The 19,808-nt window shown below is 42.5% G+C and overlaps 1 protein-coding gene across 1 annotated transcript in view; it reads left to right on the top strand.

The window, feature by feature from the left end:
* Nucleotides 1-18,839, top strand: part of SYNPR (synaptoporin) — a 100,125-nt gene extending 81,286 nt beyond the window's left edge. Inside the window, exons 5-6 of the mRNA XM_069967931.1 lie at nt 10,785-10,976; nt 16,659-18,839. Coding sequence (XP_069824032.1) covers nt 10,785-10,976; nt 16,659-16,964 — 498 coding nt within the window. The 3' untranslated portion in view covers nt 16,965-18,839. The remainder of the gene's footprint in view (nt 1-10,784; nt 10,977-16,658) is intronic.
* The last annotated feature ends 969 nt before the right edge of the window (nt 18,840-19,808 follow it).

Below are 19,808 nucleotides of genomic sequence, written 5' to 3'. Positions count from 1 at the left end.
TTACATGGCTATCATGGTTTCTATTGCAACAGAGATCATGCTGGCAGAGAACAGCTTTACCCCATGGACCCCATAGACTTCTAATGGGGTCCGTCGGGTTGTGTTGTGGATTTTGTAGTTGGCCTGTTCAGCCAATCATCGCAATATGTAATAGGGCCCTAGATGTACACTGTCGGTTAGTTGACATTATACACTTGATGGTCTAACTCAGACTTAGGCTACACTCATGGCTAAACTACATGTTCAGTAGTTTCTCAGGACCGTAAATGATGTCTGCAATCGCCTGTAATCTTTGTCCGCAATCTGCATAAAAATTGTCCGTACTGCAACCATAATTCTTTAAAAAAAAGGCGAAGGCGGTAATTAAATAAGTTGGAATGGTTTACAATGATTACTCATCTGTATTATTTATGGATGTGTGGACATTTCGGATGTTAAAAATTATATATCTGCAAAAATTACAGATGCTTCCATACATTTTATGGGATAACCTGTGCCACAATTACAGTCCATACTAGAGCTTGTCAGTAAATTTTCCAGATGCAATTTTTGTGGATCTGTAAATATACGGACCATGTCAACAGCCCAATTGAAACCAATGGGCCCTAAATGTGTCTGCAGCTACGAAACGTGTGAATGTAGCCTTAGTGAGATGACACAGTTGATGAGTGCAGAATAGTTATATTTACAGACAACATAACCAACACTAGAAGACATTGTGAGGTTTCATATACCCCCTGCAACAGCCTTCTGTGCCTTGGGTTTTCTCATGTGGTTCACTAGACATCTTGTATAGATCTGCTGTCCTTGCGGCTCTTAGTCCACTACTTTTCACAGAATTTACTCCTGACCACCCGCAGTTGTCACTGTATAAATGTGCAGATTACCCAACACTGTGCACAAACACAGTTCAGTCCTGGACCAATAGAGAGTAAACATAGTCAGATCTTTAGAGAAGGGGATTGTCTCTTTAAGAGCCACTAAGCCTTAAAGATGTATTCTGGGAAAAATTTACTTTCCCCCTATGTACAGGATAGGGGAAAAGTAGGAGATAACGGGGGTCCGACCCTGAACCCCCCAGTGATCTCCGTATCGGACCCCATAATTTCTGTTATTCATTCCTATGTAGCGGTGGAAAGAGACGATTACAGCGCTCCTATGAAGTCTTTCCCTTACTCCATAGGAATTAATAGAGCTGCGGGTCACGTGCCGACCCAGGGCTCCGTTCATAACAGAGCCGACAGGATCCAAAACGGAGATTGCAAGGGGGTTCAGGGGTTGGACCCCCTGTGATCTCGTACTTTTCCCCTAGCCTGTACCAGGATAGTAGCGATCTGCTGCCGTCGCTCCGTGGTGGAAGCAGAACGCTACTATCCTCTATGGGCTGCCCGGGCGATCTAGCGATCACCCGAGCAGCACCCCTGCAGCTCCCCGAGTGGAATAGTGGCGGCAGCGAGCGGGGAACGAGGAACAGAGGAGCGCTACATTGTCACATCATTAGCATAGCGATCCCAACCACAAATTACAAATTACAGTCCACATTACAGAGGGTCCTATTTCTTTGCGCTACGGATCATGGCCATTGAATAACATTGGTACTATGTCCTGTTCACAGTTGGGGAAAAGACAACAGACGTGTGAATGTGGCCTTAGTCTTCAAGCATCTTGCAGACCTTTCCCCTCTGTCACCTGTGCAAACACTCTACTGAATTTGATCTATTCAGGTCTCTTCCTAGGCATAGACATACACATTAAGTACAAAACATCTCATAATCTATCCATCTGTCTATCTACCTTGGCAAAGAAATTTAGTATGTTATATGTGGAGCCCATGCATATCACACCCACTCATTCATACATATTCATGCCCCTTAAACATGTAGTCTCTGCAGGTACCATAGAGTTCATTTTCCTCCAGTATTATAGGGTAACACTTGTCTTTACAAATGAAATATCTTGAGTGACAGAAATCCAACCTATATATGTCTTGTGAATGTCAACATGTCAGGAATTGTAAATGTAGCGATTATTCAAAGTTGTAGATTTCAAGGAAAGAATACGTTTAGTGTGAAGCTGCCTCTTCAATAATATGTGTAACAAATAACAATGGCATAATCCAGCATTAAAATTGTAAATGCTCCCTTCAAATGGGACAGTCCTAATAATAACCTGCAAGGCCATCCTGTAGATCCTTCAGCAGAATACTGGCTGCTGGCTGTTACAATTCTCACCAGAGGAAGGGATTCACCTGGACAGTTCCTGCCACCCACAGAGTTGGCAGCAAAGGGCACTGTTTCAGACTGGAAAGAATATACCACTTTCTGCAGCTCTCAAGGCTTGAGATTTTTAAACACAAGATACCATTTAATTTGAAGAAAAAAAAAAAAAAAAAAAAAATCTCTGGGGTACCCCTTTAACCCCTTAAGGACAGAGCCTGAAATGGCCTTAAAGAGAACCAATCATGGACGAAAGTTAAAAAAATTTTATTCCTTAATTAGATGCAAATCATAATTTAATTGACATTTGCAAATATAATTAATTATTTTTATTGTCACGTTTTTGAATTATTCCCTTTTTACTTTCCTGTCTCGAGCCGGCTCTTTTCAAAAGAGCCGGCGCGAGACAGGAAACTCCCGTCATGCAGAGTGGCAGGAAAGGTTCCCATGATCCTTTGCCTGCCGCTCTGTTAACACACAGTGATCTCGCGCTATACAGCGCAAGATCGCTGTGTATTATCTAAAGTCCCTCTTCTCTAATCTATTTATGAAGATACAGACTGCCTCTGCAGTCTGTATCTTTATACTTTACCTAATCCTCTTCTTCGGTGCAGCAAGGCCGGCGGCGCCATCTTGATTACGTCACTTGCGTTCCAGCGGTGGAAGGCAAGGCCCGTAATCAAGATGGCGGTGCCCGGCCTTGCGGCACTGAAGCAGAGGATAGGTAAAGTATAAAGCTACAGACTGCAAATGCAGTCTGTATCCTCATGAAGTCTATCTATGAAGATACAGACTGCCTTTGCAGTCTGTATCTTTATACTTTACCAGATCCTCTGTTCCCTGGCTGTTCCGGCGGCGCCGCCATCTTGATGACGTCACGCTGGAACGCACAGCTGGAACGCAAGTGACGTCATCAAGATGGCGGCGCTCACCGGAACAGCCAGGGAACAGAGGATCAGGTAAAGTATAAAGATACAGACTGCAAAGGCAGTCTGTATCTTCATGAATAGACTTAGGGAGAGATGTACTGTCATAATAGGGACAGTTATATTTAGGTGATTGGTTCTCTTTAAGGACCGGGCCAATTGTCACTTTTGCATTTTTGTTTTTTCCTCATCGCTTTCTAAGACCCATAACTCTTTTATTTTTCCACCTACAAGGCCATGTGAGGGCTTGTTTTTTTCAGGAACAGGAGGTGTACTTTGTAATGCCATCTTTCAATCTGCCATAAAATGAATGACGGAACCCCCAAAATCTCATTTATGGGGTGAACTTGTGTCGAAAAATGTGATTCCGCAAATTTGGGTGGCTTCCATGTTTATGTAATGCACTTTAACATTTTTTTCTTTATTTTATAGGTCGGTCTGAGCACAGCGATATGCATGTTTACTAGGTTTTTTGACGCTTTCCTATTTTTATTATATTTAAAATGGCCCTATTGTGACTCTTATAGCGCTTTTATTTTTTCACCTATTGGGTCGTATAGGGCGTCATTTTTTGCGCCATGATCTCTTTTTTTTACTAGTACCATTCTTTTCTAGATTGCTTGATCGCTTTTTATAAATTTTTTTATACATAAAATGTAATTTAAAAAAACAATCCCTGCGTTGTTTTTTACTACGGTTTTACTATGGTTTTTACTGCGGTTTTGTTCATGCTGTTCACCATATGGGAACAATATTGTTTTATTTTAATATATTAGACGATTATACACTCTATGGTATATTATATGTAAAATTTATTATTTTTATGTATTTTATGTATAAAATTGGAAGGGGATGATTTTCACTTTTATTGGGGGAGGGGCTTTGGGACATTTTTTAAAGCTTTTATTGATTTTAAGTCCTTTTTAAGTCCCCTTAGGGGACTTTTACATTAATACACTGATCACTGCTATGCCATAGCATGGCAGGGATCAGTGTAATCTGCGATCTGGGACACTGAGGAGGAAGTTATGTGTCTTACCTTCCTCTGCTCCGGTCCCGCACTGACCTCCACACCCCCCCACACACAGACACAAACAGTGTGACACTATAGGGCTCTATCAGCAGGTTAGCTCTTAGTCTCCCCCTAGTGGTGGCTGCAAATAGAAAAGTTTTGATCATTTAAAGGAGAAGTCTATTGAAAAAATTTTATCCCCCCCCCCCCCCCAAAGATTATGCAAATCCCCAATATACACTCATTACAGGAAATGCTTATAAAGTGCTTTTTTCCCTGCACTTATTACTGCATGAAGGCTTCACTTCCTGGATAAAACGGTGATGTCACGACCCGACTCCCAGAGCTGTGCGGGCTGTGGCTGCTGGAGAGGATGATGGCAGGAGGACACTGAGGGACACAGGGCACTGGAGGGACACGGAGCATCCCCCTGCCATCATCCTCTCCAGCAGCCACAGCCCGCACAGCTCTGGGAGTCGGGTCGTGACATCACTATTTTATCCAGGAAGTGAAGCCTTGATGCTGTTGTAAGTGCAAGGAAACTGACAACATGGATATGCATATGTGACCGGCATCTGAAAACTGGCAGCAGGGAGATATGCATATCTCAGCTGTCCGTTTCCCTTTAAGCTCAGAAATATTGATCTCCAACCTACAACAATAAGCAGCTTTTATAAATTATTAAATAATCAGGTTTTGATATAGATCAGTGTTGTCAAACTGCAGCCCTCTAGCTTTAGCTTTGGCTGTCCAGGCATGATTGGTATTGTAGTTTTGATGGGAATTGTAGTTTTGCAACAGCTGTAGGGCCGCAAGTTTGACACCTGTGATATAGATGAAAAAATTTGGCAATGAGCTCAATTTCTTAAGCTTGAGTGGACCAGCAGACCCTGTATGGTTGTCTGCAGCAATGACATTCATGCGTGTATGGCTCTGGACCGTATACTGTAATTATCACTCCCTATTATCAGGGAACATGCAAGTAAAATGTCCTTCTTTAAGCAAACATTGTGCTAAGGATACATTAAATGTTCAAGGGAAAATCTATTTTAGAAGTTGGATACAAAGCCTTTAATTACCAGTGAGAATTCCTGGAATAAGTGTTCATCTATGGAGAGGCTGTCGCATGAATTGTTCTCTATTGTCTGGTATTTGGGGAGACAGATGCTGGTTGCAATAACATTTCTTGCGCTACAGATGTGACTGTGTACTACAGATGGACTTTCATGTCAGTGCAGGAGACAGATCTACAGTCCCCATAAATCACTCTACTCATCTCACCTCGGAAACAGATTGCTGCTGTAGAAAGCTATGACAGTCAGGGGTGTAGGGAACACGCGGTTTACATAGATTTTAACTAATCTACGACAAACCAAGCAAGGCTGGATCCTGTTTTTCAAGGGCCCAAAAGTAGCGACATGATCCGTTGGCGAGGTCAACTTCAGTCCTGGTGGCTGACGCGGGGGGAGAAGACTGTTCTGCCTCATAAAAGGACAGTAGTATTGTTAAAAAGCCATTCTGTTGAAAAGAAATAATTTTCAAATGAACTGATATCAGAAAGCAGTTCTGTTACAGAAAAAAAGTGTAGACGTTTGCATTTGTCGTGCTGCAGGCCCAGATCCATTGTATTTTTGCATGCGCCTCATAGTAAATCTTGCAGGGTGCGTGGGGGTGGGGCTTGATAAATTCAACCCCTATACAGTTAACCGGTATAAAAACCACTAAGGGTCCTATTACACGGGATGATTATCGTGCGGAAAATCGTTATATTGTTTGAATTTAAATAGTTATCGCCCTATGTAATTGCAGGCAACGATTGAAAAATCGTTCATGAGTGATCGTTGATTTAGCCCTTACCCTTAAATCATTGTTAATTGTTCACTAATTATTTGCTAATCGTTCAGTGTAGGGCTATGTTCACACACTGTAAGAGAACGGTCACGGAATGGCCGGTCTCTGAAAAGATCATCCCGACCGGTACTGCAGTACCGGATGATCTTTAGCGCCGCACAGTTCACTATGGAGCGTGTGGCCGGAGCCGCTCTCTCCATTATGAGAACTGACAGCGCTTTCTGCAGCCGCTATTCAATGAATAGCCGCCGCAGAAAACTGACATGTCAGTTTCTCGCTGCGCCGCTAGGGATCCCAGCCGGAGTGTATACTATGTTTATACACTCCTTCCAGGATCCCTTAAGCCTTCAGCACTACGTAAGTTCCCGGGAAATCATGGCCGTTGAAACAATGGCCATGATTTCCACGGAACTTACGTAGTGTGAACATAGCCTAATGGTGCTTTTACACGCAACAATTATCGTTCAAATTTTCGCAATAACGATTGCATTTGAGTGATAATCGGCTTGTGTAAACACAGCAAATGATCAACGACGAGCGAGAAATCGTTCATTGTATTCTTTCAACATGTTCTTAAATCATCGTTGGTCGTTTGCTAAATCTGGGTAAGTATAAATAAGAGGAACAGGTAAATAGAATAGAACAGCTTGACAAATCCACAATCAGACATCTTCTAGCGATTAATCTGTAGTAGGAGACAGGATGGAATGTATTTATGTATAGTGACATTTTTGTATTGCATTATCTACTCGAATTTGGACTAGACAAGTGTTTGCTGTGTATAGACTGGTTGGTAAAGATAAAACATACATAAAAAACAATGCAAAATTATAGTAGATTGTGTTATTTGTTTTTAAAGGTTATCGTTCTGAACCAGACCCTTAGAGAAAGGTTGTGTAGGAAGAAGGTACCAAGTTTACACTTAAATTGATCTCTTATTTGAGTCTTAATGGAGCAAACTTTATTACCTCCATTCTCACACTGCAGGGTCTGATTTCAGTCTGATGTCAGCAGGTTGTAGGCCGCCTGGCACAGTAATTAAATGATCTGTTAGTGGTGCGAACTACAGCAGCTACCTGCTCACGTAGATAAATATTTCATTGGTTTTATCAGGTTGATGAAATGATACAGAATCTGAGGTCGGGTGATGTTGCCAAGTAAGTCCATTCCCTGCAATTAAAGGGTACAGTCACCTTTAAAACCATCTAATAGTAATATATATAGAGAGAGAGATTATCTAAATAAAAAAGTCATGTAAATATTTTAGATGCTTATTTACAACCTGTATTATACACCAGAACTGCATTCACAATTCTATTGTACAGACGTGTACGGACATGACTTGTGTGGACATGGAACACTCTGATTTCAGCTCTGCAGCCTGTTATATAATGTAGCTCTGTAGTAAAGTACAGGCTGTAACTTGGGATCAGTAGAAAATAATTGATACAATAGAATTGGGATACAATTGCAGGGTATGCAGTCAGGATACTGTATCAGTAAAAAAGTATTGTGACTTTGGCTACATTCACACCTGCGGACCGTAACATAGCCAAGATTGCTATGCTAATGATGTGCCATTGTAGTGCTCTGTGAAGCACATTTGTAGTGCAGTCCACAACCGCACACTGCACTACGGGCGTGTGAATGTAGCATTATACTGCAGTGTACACACTGTCATTGTATTGACTTTAATGGTCTGAATGTAGTCTATAAGTCGCTACATTCTCTCTGTTTCCTGATTTTTTTTTTTTACAGTACATTAGGCCCATTGAAGTCAATGAGCCCACAGTGGGAGAGCTGTGGTATACCTTTTGGCAACATCCCAACATATACTTGGGTTATACCCCAAGAACAAGGTGTGAATGGGGCCTTATCATACATAGAGGGGTTAGGGTATGTGCACACTACAGAAAACATGCGGAGACTCAAATCAGAGTCCACCATGCAGCCTCCACCTGAAGTTCTGCCCCTCCCATAGACTCAATGATATTCGCCAGCTACTTCTTCCATCTGCCCAAAAAATTGACATGCCAATTCTTTGGGGGGACATTGGAATTCACCTGCCGATATCATTGAGTCTATGGGATGGGCGGAGCTTCAAGTGGAGGCAGAATCTGCTTGGAGTCTCGGTGTGTATTCCGTAGTGTGCCCATACCCTTATTCAAGATAGAAAAACATTGCTGCTTTCTTCTAAAAACAGCTCCATACCTGGTTGTGTGTTGTATTACAATTCAGCTCCATTCACTTCAGTGGAACCGAGTTGCAACACCACACCCAAACCGAGGATAAAAGTGACACTGTTTGTTTAGAAGAAAGCAGTTTTCCTACTCCTGAAATAGCACTTCAAGTAGGTTCATTCTATGCATAAGTTTCAAAATAGCATGCCTAGGTGATCTATGGCGCTGCAGATAGGGTTTCTTCTGAATCTCTGTGCAGTCCTATGAATTATGTTGGTGTCATATAGGCTATAGGAAACACATTTATACTCCATTCATTTCAGTGCAAGGTAATTATATGCTTCATGCATTCAGAACAGTGCGCTGTGTTTTTACTTATTCTTCTAATATCAGTTAGGATGTTCCTAAGAATAGCGATTCTCTGTCTATTCACTGCTCCCCAGCTGTGTCAAGAAGGTAACTGGGAGACCCTTGGGCGCAGATAATGATTTCTATATGAACATCACTCACAACAGGAGGACAGGAGAAGCCATTTATCATTGAAGCTTGTAAAGTGCCAGAGGCTTTACATAACATCATTACACCAAGTTGCTTAGCATGTGTTCAGATGGTACAGCTTGTGTGGCAAGGCTTATGCTTTTATTACTCAAATATGGTGCTACCCAACCTATGGCTCTCTGACTGTTGTGAAACGACGACTCCAGTGTGTCCTGACAACTTTCAGCTGATCCTGACCAATACTGTTCGATGTAATGGGGCCAGTGATAGGCAACAAATGAGCAAATGCTTTTTCATTCGCTGATTTTATTGCTTCCTTCTCGCCTGTCCAAAAAACGTTACTTGACGCCCATATAACTCCCAGGTAATAAAGAATATGTGGGCAGTGAATAATGGCAGAGAAGGGCCGAACTACTAATGCAGTGATCTATCATGCAGCCCTGCCCGCACAATTGTCAGTATGTGTAATAGAATCTGTAAAAGAGTGCTGATCTATAAGATCAGTGCTCATTTACTAAGTACATTGGGCCATATAATAGGAGCATCACACACACACACACACACACACACACACACACACACATTATAGGTGCTAAGTTAAGGATCTGTGTGGCAGCAAGTTTGTTATGTGATTCCAACAAAGGTATAATATAGACCATGGGTCTCCAAACTGCGGCCCTCCAGCTGTTGAAAAACCTTTAGCTGTCCAGGCATGATGGGAGTTGTGGTTTGGCAACAGCTGGAGGGCCGCAGTTTGGAGACCCATGATATAGACCATATAATCCTGAATCAGTACCCTATTGACGTTGCATCTTTAGGACTTTAGGATTGCTAGGGTGTAGTAGTTGACAGTGCAACCATTATCTGTTGCAGAAGCCTGGAACCTAAAATATCTGTTTTTTTCAGCTAACAATTAACAGTAGGGGGCACAGGCATCCATGTAGGCCCATGTGTGGTGTGCTGTTGGAGCAGTGTATAGCAGACGGTTGATGCTCTGAGGTTTATAGTTTGGCTTATAGGATTCAGTCCTGTAGTAAATGGGGTTGGCTGCAGAACTGCTCTAACTAGTGTCTTCCTGAGTTGTCCATAGCTATAGAAAGTTGTATCATAAAGTTCGGCTCTGAGATATTGGGAAAGCTATGTTAAGTTAACATTGTCCAGGAGTGTGTGTGAAGCTAACACTAACCTAAATCCCTTTGAAGTTGAAACCTGTAAGAGAGTTATAACCATTGAATTGTAAAAACTGAATATGGCACCCACCTGCTTTGCTTTATATAGATATTGAATTTGTAACCATCAAGTATTTGTGCCACTGCCAAGGGAAGGAAGAAAAAGTAAAAATCTTTTGTCGATTGGCAAAATGGGTACTATAGTAGAACACACAACATGGCAGCAAGAAATAACAGTGGCCAATACCTCAGGCAGTTATGTAGGAACCACCCACTCACTAACCCTCACCTCTATGCTTTTACGTGCTTGTACCAGTTCAGGGTTAATACAAGGTTTTAATTACGCTTTATTTTGTTACCTGCTGTAAATTATTGCAAAAAGAAGGGCCGGAACAGGGAAGCAGGCCTACGTGCAGGCCCGCATGACTGGGGCTTGTACGCAGGGCCTATGGGCAGGGCTATGGGCAGGGACTAGTTGATAAAAATCCTTGCTTTCCACCAAGGGCCTCAATTCAGCGGGAGAAGAACAGCGTTCCCACTCTCCCTGCCTATTGTTGGCCAATTGTTGGAGGATTAATGTTAAATGGGGGGACGTAGGTAGAATTAGGATTGGAATGGTCACGGTGGTCCAGAATGGACGTGGGTTGTTATGGTGTCATGGCAGCTATTGAGTGTCAATCCTTTTGGGGAAGTGGAGGGAGGAGGTAGGTCAAATGGGAATAAAGAGGAGGGGTTTTCCTATGGTCTTGTGGGGTTTTGGCTCTTCAGGACTGGATTCTACAATACCAAAGACATGACAATGTGCTACCCCTGATTTTTATACAGGACTGCATGTAAATCTATTGCATATCAATATTCTTTCTCGTATTAATGTTGATCGTTTTTTTTCTATTTTTCATTGTGTCCTATGTCTTTTTCTTTGTTTCCTCCAGGATTTCATTGTTACTGTAGTTTTCTCGTTCATGTGGCTGGTAAGCTCATCTGCCTGGGCTAAAGGGCTCTCCGATGTTAAGGTGGCGACAGATCCTGATGAGGTTTTGTTACTGATATCCGCATGTAAACTGCCTTCTAACAAGTGTATGGCGCTGCGTAGTCCTGTCATGTCAAGTCTGAACACATCAGTGGTAAGTTGGTTTCACATGACAAGGGGACTGGGAAGGATGCTGCCGGCTTTGTTTTTTAAACCCATCAATGCAGACATTGTCTCAGAGGCACTGAGACCTGTGGATACAGATTCTAGGATTTTAAGGTCAAGTAAGATAATTAGATGTTAGCAAAAGTGGATACCAGGGGCCAAGTCTTGAGGTCTACAGGAAAGATTCGGAAGTGGGGAAATATTACAATACTATATGTCAAACAAAACTGACATGATACAGCACATTATAATAACCATATAGTACAAATCAATGGTATAGATGTTGCTGCAGAACGAAACACACCTTGGCTGCTGCAGAACATCTTATCCACACCTCAGTTGCTGTCTTGGGACTTCTTGGTGACTTCTGATATTTTACATTATCTGTATTTAATATATACTGTACAATATACATAGAACAATGGCGTAGCTACCATGAAGGCAGGGAAGGCAGTTGCTATGGGGCCCCGGACTACAGGGGGCCCGGGGGCCGCCTTGCCCGTCTCCCCTGTCTTTAAGGTAGCTACGCTACTGATAGCAAAGCACCCTGCCAGAGATGCAGGAGGGAGCGTCTGCAATCCCCTCTGAAACACCTCTGCACCTCCCCCGGACACAGGCTCAGAGCATCCTGCATCAGTGTCCCCCTCTCCACAAGTGGAACAGTCCCGGGACGTTCCGCTAAGCCCCGCCCCCATCGCTGCAAGCCCCGCCCCCATCGCCCACCGCGGGTGGGATATTCCCTCATTGCAGAGTGCACAGGGCCTGAGGAGGAGACACAGCAGGAAGATGGTAACTATCACTGCCAGCTGGAAGACACTCAGCTTCCCTGGCATCCTGTATAATGGGGGTCACCAGCTTCCCTGGCATCCTGTATAATGGGGGTCACCAGCTTCCCTGGCATCCTGTATAATGGGGTCACCAGCTTCCCTGGCATCCTGTATAATGGGGTCACCAGCCTCCCTGGCATCCTGTATAATGGGGGTCAGCAGCTTCCCTGGCATCCTGTATATTGGGGTCACTCAGCCTCCCTGGCATCCTGTATAATGGGGTCACTCAGCTTTCCTGGCATCCTGTATAATGGGGTCACCAGCTTCCCTGGCATCCGGTATAATGGGGGTCACCAGCTTCCCTGGCATCCTGTATATTGGGGTCACTCAGCCTCCCTGGCATCCTGTATAATGGGGTCACTTAGCTTTCCTGGCATCCTGTATAATGGGGTCACCAGCTTCCCTGGCATCCGGTATAATGGGGGTCACCAGCTTCCCTGGCATCCTGTATAATGGGGGTCACCAGCCTCCCTGGCATCCTGTATAATGGGGGTCAGCAGCTTCCCTGGCATCCTGTATAGTGGGGTCACTCAGCCTCCCTGGCATCCTGTATAATGGGGTCACTCAGCTTTCCTGGCATCCTGTATAATGGGGGTCACCAGCCTCCCTGGCATCCTGTATAATGGGGGTCAGCAGCTTCCCTGGCATCCTGTATAGTGGGGTCACTCAGCCTCCCTGGCATCCTGTATAATGGGGTCACTCAGCTTTCCTGGCATCCTGTATAATGGGGTCACTCAGCTTTCCTGGCATCCTGTATAATGGGGTCACCAGCTTTCCTGGCATCCTGTATAATGGGGTCACTCAGCTTCCCTGGCATCCTGTATAATGGGGCCATTCAGCCTTCCTGGCATCCTGTATAATGGGGGTCACTCAGCTTCCCTGCATCCTGTATAATGGGGTCAGACAGCCTCCCTGGCATCCTGTATAATGGGGTCACTCAGCCTTCCCTGCATCCTGTATAATGGGGTCATTCAGCCTCCCTAGCATCTTGTATAGTGGTCAGTATAATGGAGGTCACCCTCCTGGACTCAGAGCTGCTCCAACCAGCAGGGACTCCGAGTGGCCTGCTACCACTCACCCACCCCCACCCCAGGGCACAGCGTCTCAGAGCTGCCAAAGGCAGGGGGACAGCTCCATATTGCCGGTACAGGTAATATGTTGGGGGGGCCCCATACACTTTTTTGCTATGGGGCCCCATGAATCCTAGTTACGCCCCTGACATAGAATATAGCATTAGATATTCTCCCATACGACAGCTACAGTCTCTTCCCTGACATGCCTGGAATATTGACTTTATTGACTGTATAAGTAGCAGCCTAGTGATGAACACAAGAACAATATGAGTTTTATTCTTAATATAAAGGGTAATATATTCAGCTTTGGCTCCTGTCTTTGCATTACACAAGCTATTTTAAGTTATAATGTATTTCCTTCTAGCCACATCCAAAGCAACATTAGAAAAAATGTGCAGTACAACTGAGAAACTCTGGGTGTCAGTAGGTGGGGGCTGTTTCCCTATATACATAATGACATTGTCCAAGAGGGGCCAACACTGTTTTTAACTTTCTTACCTACTTTTATGTCCCTATAGCGCATGGGGATCTGAGAATGAAGGTGAACTTACCTTCATCCTCGGAACAGCTTTTGTGTACTTTGTAGTTAACTCTATATTCTAATAAGGCAGTGTGGTGCACAGGGGGTGGGACTACCACCCTTAGTGCACTGATCTGCCCCAGCCGGCCCGCCCCTCCTAATGGACATTTGGGTTTGGAGTTCTGCAGTGACGTCTCTCCGGCGCACTGCAGAGCACCAGATGAATACTCATTAGGAGGAGCGGAGTGGTGCACTGAGAGTAACAGTCCTGCCCCCAGTGCACCAAACAAACTTATTAGCATATGAATTAGACTATAAAATAAACAAAAACAGGCCAAGTAAGAAACGTACCTTCATCCTCAGCACTCACATCCACTGTAGGGGCATATGAGCAGGTTAGATGCTTCTAACCTGCTAATAGCCCACATTCACAATTGGATAGTCACCACTGATCAGTTCCTAATGGAGAAGTCCAGCAGGGAAAAAAAATTAGTTCGGGCAGGGGGTGGGGGAAACCTAATAAAGAACATATATTTCATATTCTCCATGTCCACACAGAGCTGCATCCTACTCCTGTCTGCATTTTCTAGCTCTTGAATGTCACGACCCGGCGGATGGATACCCCACTCTGTGACTGGGGCGGGACACCACTGCATTCGCTGAATGGCTTATGGAGCATCCATCAGCCGGGTCAGGTCAGGTAATGACATTAGAACTTGGGGGGGGTTGCCTTCCGACAGGGGTCCCGGAGCCTCTGACACGGTGCTTCATGGGCATGGGGAGAGGTAAGTAGTGGCTGTTTCTTATGTCCGTAGGTCAAAGGAGTGCTAACTTTCATTAAGGACAGTTCATCATAGAGATGTAAGGAGACTTACATACCATTGCTGCTCCATTGAGAATTCTGGGAAGAAAGGATATCCAAAATAGCTCTCACACCCCTTGAGCAAAGAGATGTCCCTTCAAGTCAAGTTTCACTCAATCTAGGAGTCTTAGAACAGTGACTTAGAACATTGACAATCCATTGAGAACTGAGCAGTGGTTACTACATAGTTGACTGAATAGGCCCTAAAATATTGGTATCCTTTGCTGAGGAACAAGAAAGGGGGCAGAAGGAAAAAAAAAAGGAAAATGCGCCTAGACATTGATAATGACAGCTGAAAGCTTTCAGAGATACCATAGTTCTTATTTTAGAAAACCTTTAGAAGACAACATTTCACTATATTTCTGGGTGGTTATATCCAACAGATTTTCCAATATACACAGGGAGAGCTTCACATTGCACAAACATAAAAATCATTGTAAATTTTAATCAATGTTTCAACCAAGAAAAGAGAATGCGTCCTCACAAGCATGGAGAGGAGAGGACAATAAATCACCCGGTGTCAAGGTTACCTAATTACAATCCCCCCAGAACACATACAGTCTTGAAATTTAATCTACAAAGCATTTAAGATTACATTTCCTTGTGACACTCAATAATTTGAATATAAATGCCACTTGTGTGACAGATGTACCAGGGAGATGAATTATATATGAGGAAGTCACTCACATCTTCATTTATCACCAAATTCAATTTGAACTTGAAAGGTGACACTGCGTACCATCTCGGTGGGATGCCACAAAGCAGATAAATGCTGGATTTTATTGGGGCAATATTTTGCCGAGATAAAACGATCTAGGGCAGAGGGAGCAAAAATGGCAGCACCAAGTAATGATCCTTCATATACATCCGCAGCTTTATTTATTAAGGGATGATTCGAATAGATCTAACCCTATAGAATATCATTCTGGGGTATGGTTCCATGTGCCTCACCATGGCATTACCAACCTGATACCATTTCACAATGAGATAATGGTTTTATACCCTTTATCCAACTGCAGAAACCATACAATCAGTTAATTATCTGGAGTCAAGTCCATTTTGTATCAGCTCAGCCTAGGCTATTGAAATTTAGAAAGAATAACAGGAGAAGCATTATCTTGTGTGAAGAGGAGTCAGGAAGCCATTATCCCTTACAGTCTGTATTTCACCATGTCCTTTATACAGGAAAAGAACTAATCACACATAATTCTTTCCTCCATATGAAGTTAGCTAGACACACTTTATCAAGTCAACAGCCCTAGAGCTCAGTGACCATTTTTTGTACATAGCAAAAATAGAAAGAAAATACAGGCAGGTTTTATGAATAGATGTCAAAGAGCCTGGGAAAGTAATCCATATATAGATTGGTATGAAGCTCGTATATAGAGATGAGCGAGCTGAATCTTATGAACCCAGATTTATTAAGAACCAAACCTTTTTTGGCAAAGTTTGTAACACAAATAAATACACATAAAAAGGGTATGCTCACCTGTCTGCACTCCCAGTGGAGCTCCAGCCACCTTCACCTTAGGAGTGACAGCCCACTCATCCAATCACTGGCCGTGGCATTGCCCCATCTCAGTCAGTGATTGGCTGAGCAGGCTGGAGACGGCTACAGGAGACACCAGAGACCAGAGAAGAAGGACACAAGTAGATATTATTGATGAGCGAACCCTTCTGATGGTTTAGCTGTTTTAGTGTGACTCCGCCAGACCGTACTTTTGAAAAGTTCTCTCATCTCTATTCTTATACCTTCTGGTAATAATGCTAAATGCACAGATTATAGATCAGTCAAGGCTATTGTAAACAGGTATGTAGCTAGGAGGGATGACTGGGCAATTCCAAAGAAGAGAAGAGCTAACACAGCTAGATCTTTATCTCACTAAGCAGGATCTTCTTACAAGTTGGTAACCTGAGAGAAACATGCACACCATTAAATACATAAACTACCTGCTGAGAGACTTAAGGACAGGAAACCTGACCACCCGCTCCCAGCATGGTGTCCTCACTTCACCTTACAGCCTATGCAAAGTATTGATTTACCTACATTAAATAAACTCTGCCATATCTTGGTCACCTACCCGTGAAACTGGATCCTTTTTTCCAGGGACATTTTAAATTGTTCCCATTCCATACAAGCCAAATTGAGAATAAGTACAGATGCATAGTGAAGATGGGGTCTGCAAACAACCCCCCATCCCATCCAAGCAATTTCTCAGCGAGCATTCAACATAATATTAGTCCGGTTTACTTATATTACAGAATACTTATTGGACACTACTAGCCTATTCATCAAAGTTTTATGCATTGTATATCATATTAGGTGTCAAAACTCACTCTTCAGTATCTTGAATTGCTTACTGAGACCACTTTCTGATTTTTCCTCCAGGTCTTCGGTTTTCTAAACTTTATTCTTTGGGCTGGAAACATCTGGTTTGTCTTCAAGGAGACGGGCTGGCATGCTTCAGGGCAAAGGTATCCTCAAGAGCCGATGGAAAAACAGTCTGGTAGCCAGTCATTAAACCAAGGTGGCTACAACCAAGAAACCTATGGACCAACTCCACCATACAACCAACAACAAGGAGGATTTGGACAACAACCCAACTTCGGACAACCAGGTGGACTAGGCCAGCAAAACTATAACCAGGCACGATACAACCAAACAGGCCCAACGTCTTTTGCCAATCAGATTTAATAGAAATAGAGAAAAACATGTTCCACCCCAATGACCACAGACAGCTTGAGAAGATATCCTTTCAGCAGGATTGATACGGTGTATACATGAGAGACTGTCCAACAGTTTCTCCTAGAGTTGAAGCAAATGCAGATGGTGGATCGTACTATTCTGATTCATTTAGGAACTGGTGAAGATCTCTAGTGTATAAAATTACTGTGTTTGTGTGTATATCTGTAAGCACATTTTGTAAACCTTGATGTTTTAATATGTGGCAAAAATTACAAATTTCACTGTGCTAAGAACGGTATTGTTCAACCCAAACCCTGCATGCTACATCTTTCTTGACAGATGTGAGTTTGCTGTTAATTTTCTGTTTTCTGCATAGTTTTGGGCATGATCCTATGGTTTGGATATATGTTGTACTGTAGCCATGTGTTATGGTAAACTCTGTGCAACAGTTAAACCCTTTGTTTTATTTGGGTTTCATCATCATATGAGGCCTTCAATGTGTTCCAACTAATCTATTGTCTCAAAGAACAATAATACCAGGACCTCTACATGAAGAGGACTCCATATTCCGATCATGGTGAACACCAACTATGTGAGGGCCGTAATAAAGATCTCAACATTACCCTTAACATTTTTTTTATATTCTTCATATGATATATTAGGGAAAAAGTGACGTCTTGTACTGTTTCAAATCTACTAGTAGCTTGTGGGGCAACAATCACACTGTGTAAAGTAGTTGTGACTTTCTTAGTGCGTGTGAGCGTGAGATGAGGACCAAGTTACTGTGGTACATATTTACTATCTAAGGTATAGTTCACTCTCCAGGGAATCTACACATACACATAGGTTACACTAGCTTGGTGATTCTGTCATGTACACAATGTGGAGTAAATCTATGGAACAAGGCGTAGCTATGACCCAAGCCTCGGAGCTTGCAAATTAGCAATATCCTCTGTGTATATGACTGACGCTAAGATAAATGTTTACTTTTTCTTGGGTATCAAGGACACTTATTTATCTAGAAGCGTATGTTTGTCAATGATAGATACAATTGATTGCAAGATTGTATTGATTCCTGTGAATATCTTGGCCCCTGATGAAGGGTTGATACTATAAAACACGTTGGGATCTTGGTCTTTTTCTTCTTGATGAATGCGCTTGTCCCTATTCACTTATATGAGTCTCTATCCCTCCACCAAGCAATCTGAGCATTTGAAGAATAAAGAAGTTAAACAACTTATATAACACAACAATAGATAGTATTGTATCCTTCCCAGCACACTACTGGAAGGTAGAGTATTTTATTCACATCTTCATGCACTCAACCCAGACTGCAATGTACAATACCATGTGCAGCGCCCTTTGGACTTTGACTCTATTTCCCCATTAATCACTGAACAGTATGCTAAATAAACCTTTTGTGTATTTTTTACTGTAACCGATACAATACATTGCTATTGCGAATTCTGAGAATTGGATGTTAATGTGTCTGATCTAGTAATGCAATCCTGTTATGTATGGAAACTCAAGTTACTTATCCGGGGGAATTTCTACAAGCATAAAAACAGTCTGGTGTATTTTCGTGAACAATACAATTTTTAATATTGTCCATTTATTAATGAGCGCCAGTTGTAGATGGCCTGTGTATGGGGTTTATGTTATTTTATAATACATGTATCTATATAAAAGAAGAGATTAAAAAGGACTAGTTTTTAACACTTACCAAGAGTATTCTAGTCATTGTATTCTACTACCTAGTGCATTGATTTGTTGTACTTTTGGATGTACTCTTGGCAGACTACAAGCACAAATGTAGTTATTACTATACACATATTATGTAAACAATGTATGGATCTAAGTGGACAATCTCTATTGTAAGTGCATTTCGGCTCAAATAAAGTTGTTGCATAAAATGCACATGATGATTATTTTTTACCTTATTCGTTTATTATTGTTGTTTAAGTGATATATTGTTGAGCTTAGAGACTGACCTTTATAGAAAGAACACACAGGGCACATGCATCAGAGAATCCACTATCCAAAAGGTATTAGTGACATAACTGAAGAGCTTCCTAATGAACTGATTGGTTCAGAGGCGTAACTAGAATTGGCTGGGCCCCATAAGAAACTTTTGATTGGGCCCCCCTGACTGACCACTAAGCTGTCAAGTGTAGTCGTACATGCATAACTTCAAGCGCTTATCAGGAGTGCTTTCAATTAAAGGGACATTTGCAGATCCTACATAAGCAAAAGGAGATAAATATACATGGTACTCTGGGTCAGCACTGTCCACAAAAAGAGTTTCCAAGGGCTTAAATTAAAAGAATTTATTGAATAAATAAAATCAGCACAAATATGACGCATTTCGAAGACGTGTCCTCTTCATCAGATAAATGAAACTGAAATCTGATGAAGAGGGCATATATCTTTAAAAACGCGTCATTTTTGTGCTGATTTTATTTATTTTTATACCAGTATAATTGATTTTATTTATTCAATAAATTCTTTTAATTTAAGCCTTTAGAAACTCTTTTTGTGGACAGTGCTGACCCAAAGTACCATATATATTTTTTTCCTTTTGCTTACATATGGTCTCCATGGGCCCCATAGTTTTGGGAGTATCCCGTTTCTGGTTCAGTTGGCTTGTCAGTCCGTAGAGTGACTAGGCCCATATCCGACTGAAATACATGCTGGATCCGGACTTGTACCCCACAGTCTAAGAGGGGTAATATGCACAAAGCCCAAGTGGCTCTCAGGTGAGCACCTTTTCCCCATTCCTTATCTTCTATGTATTGAGGTAGCACATGAGGAGCCTGTGCCGTTTTTTTTTCTTTCTCTTTATTCCATTTGCAG

This window comes from Dendropsophus ebraccatus, chromosome 4 (genome assembly GCF_027789765.1).
Source record: "Dendropsophus ebraccatus isolate aDenEbr1 chromosome 4, aDenEbr1.pat, whole genome shotgun sequence".
Taxonomy (NCBI): Eukaryota; Metazoa; Chordata; class Amphibia; order Anura; family Hylidae; genus Dendropsophus; species Dendropsophus ebraccatus.
Note: the sequence above shows the minus strand (reverse complement) of the source record. Positions and strands in the feature narration are given on the sequence as shown.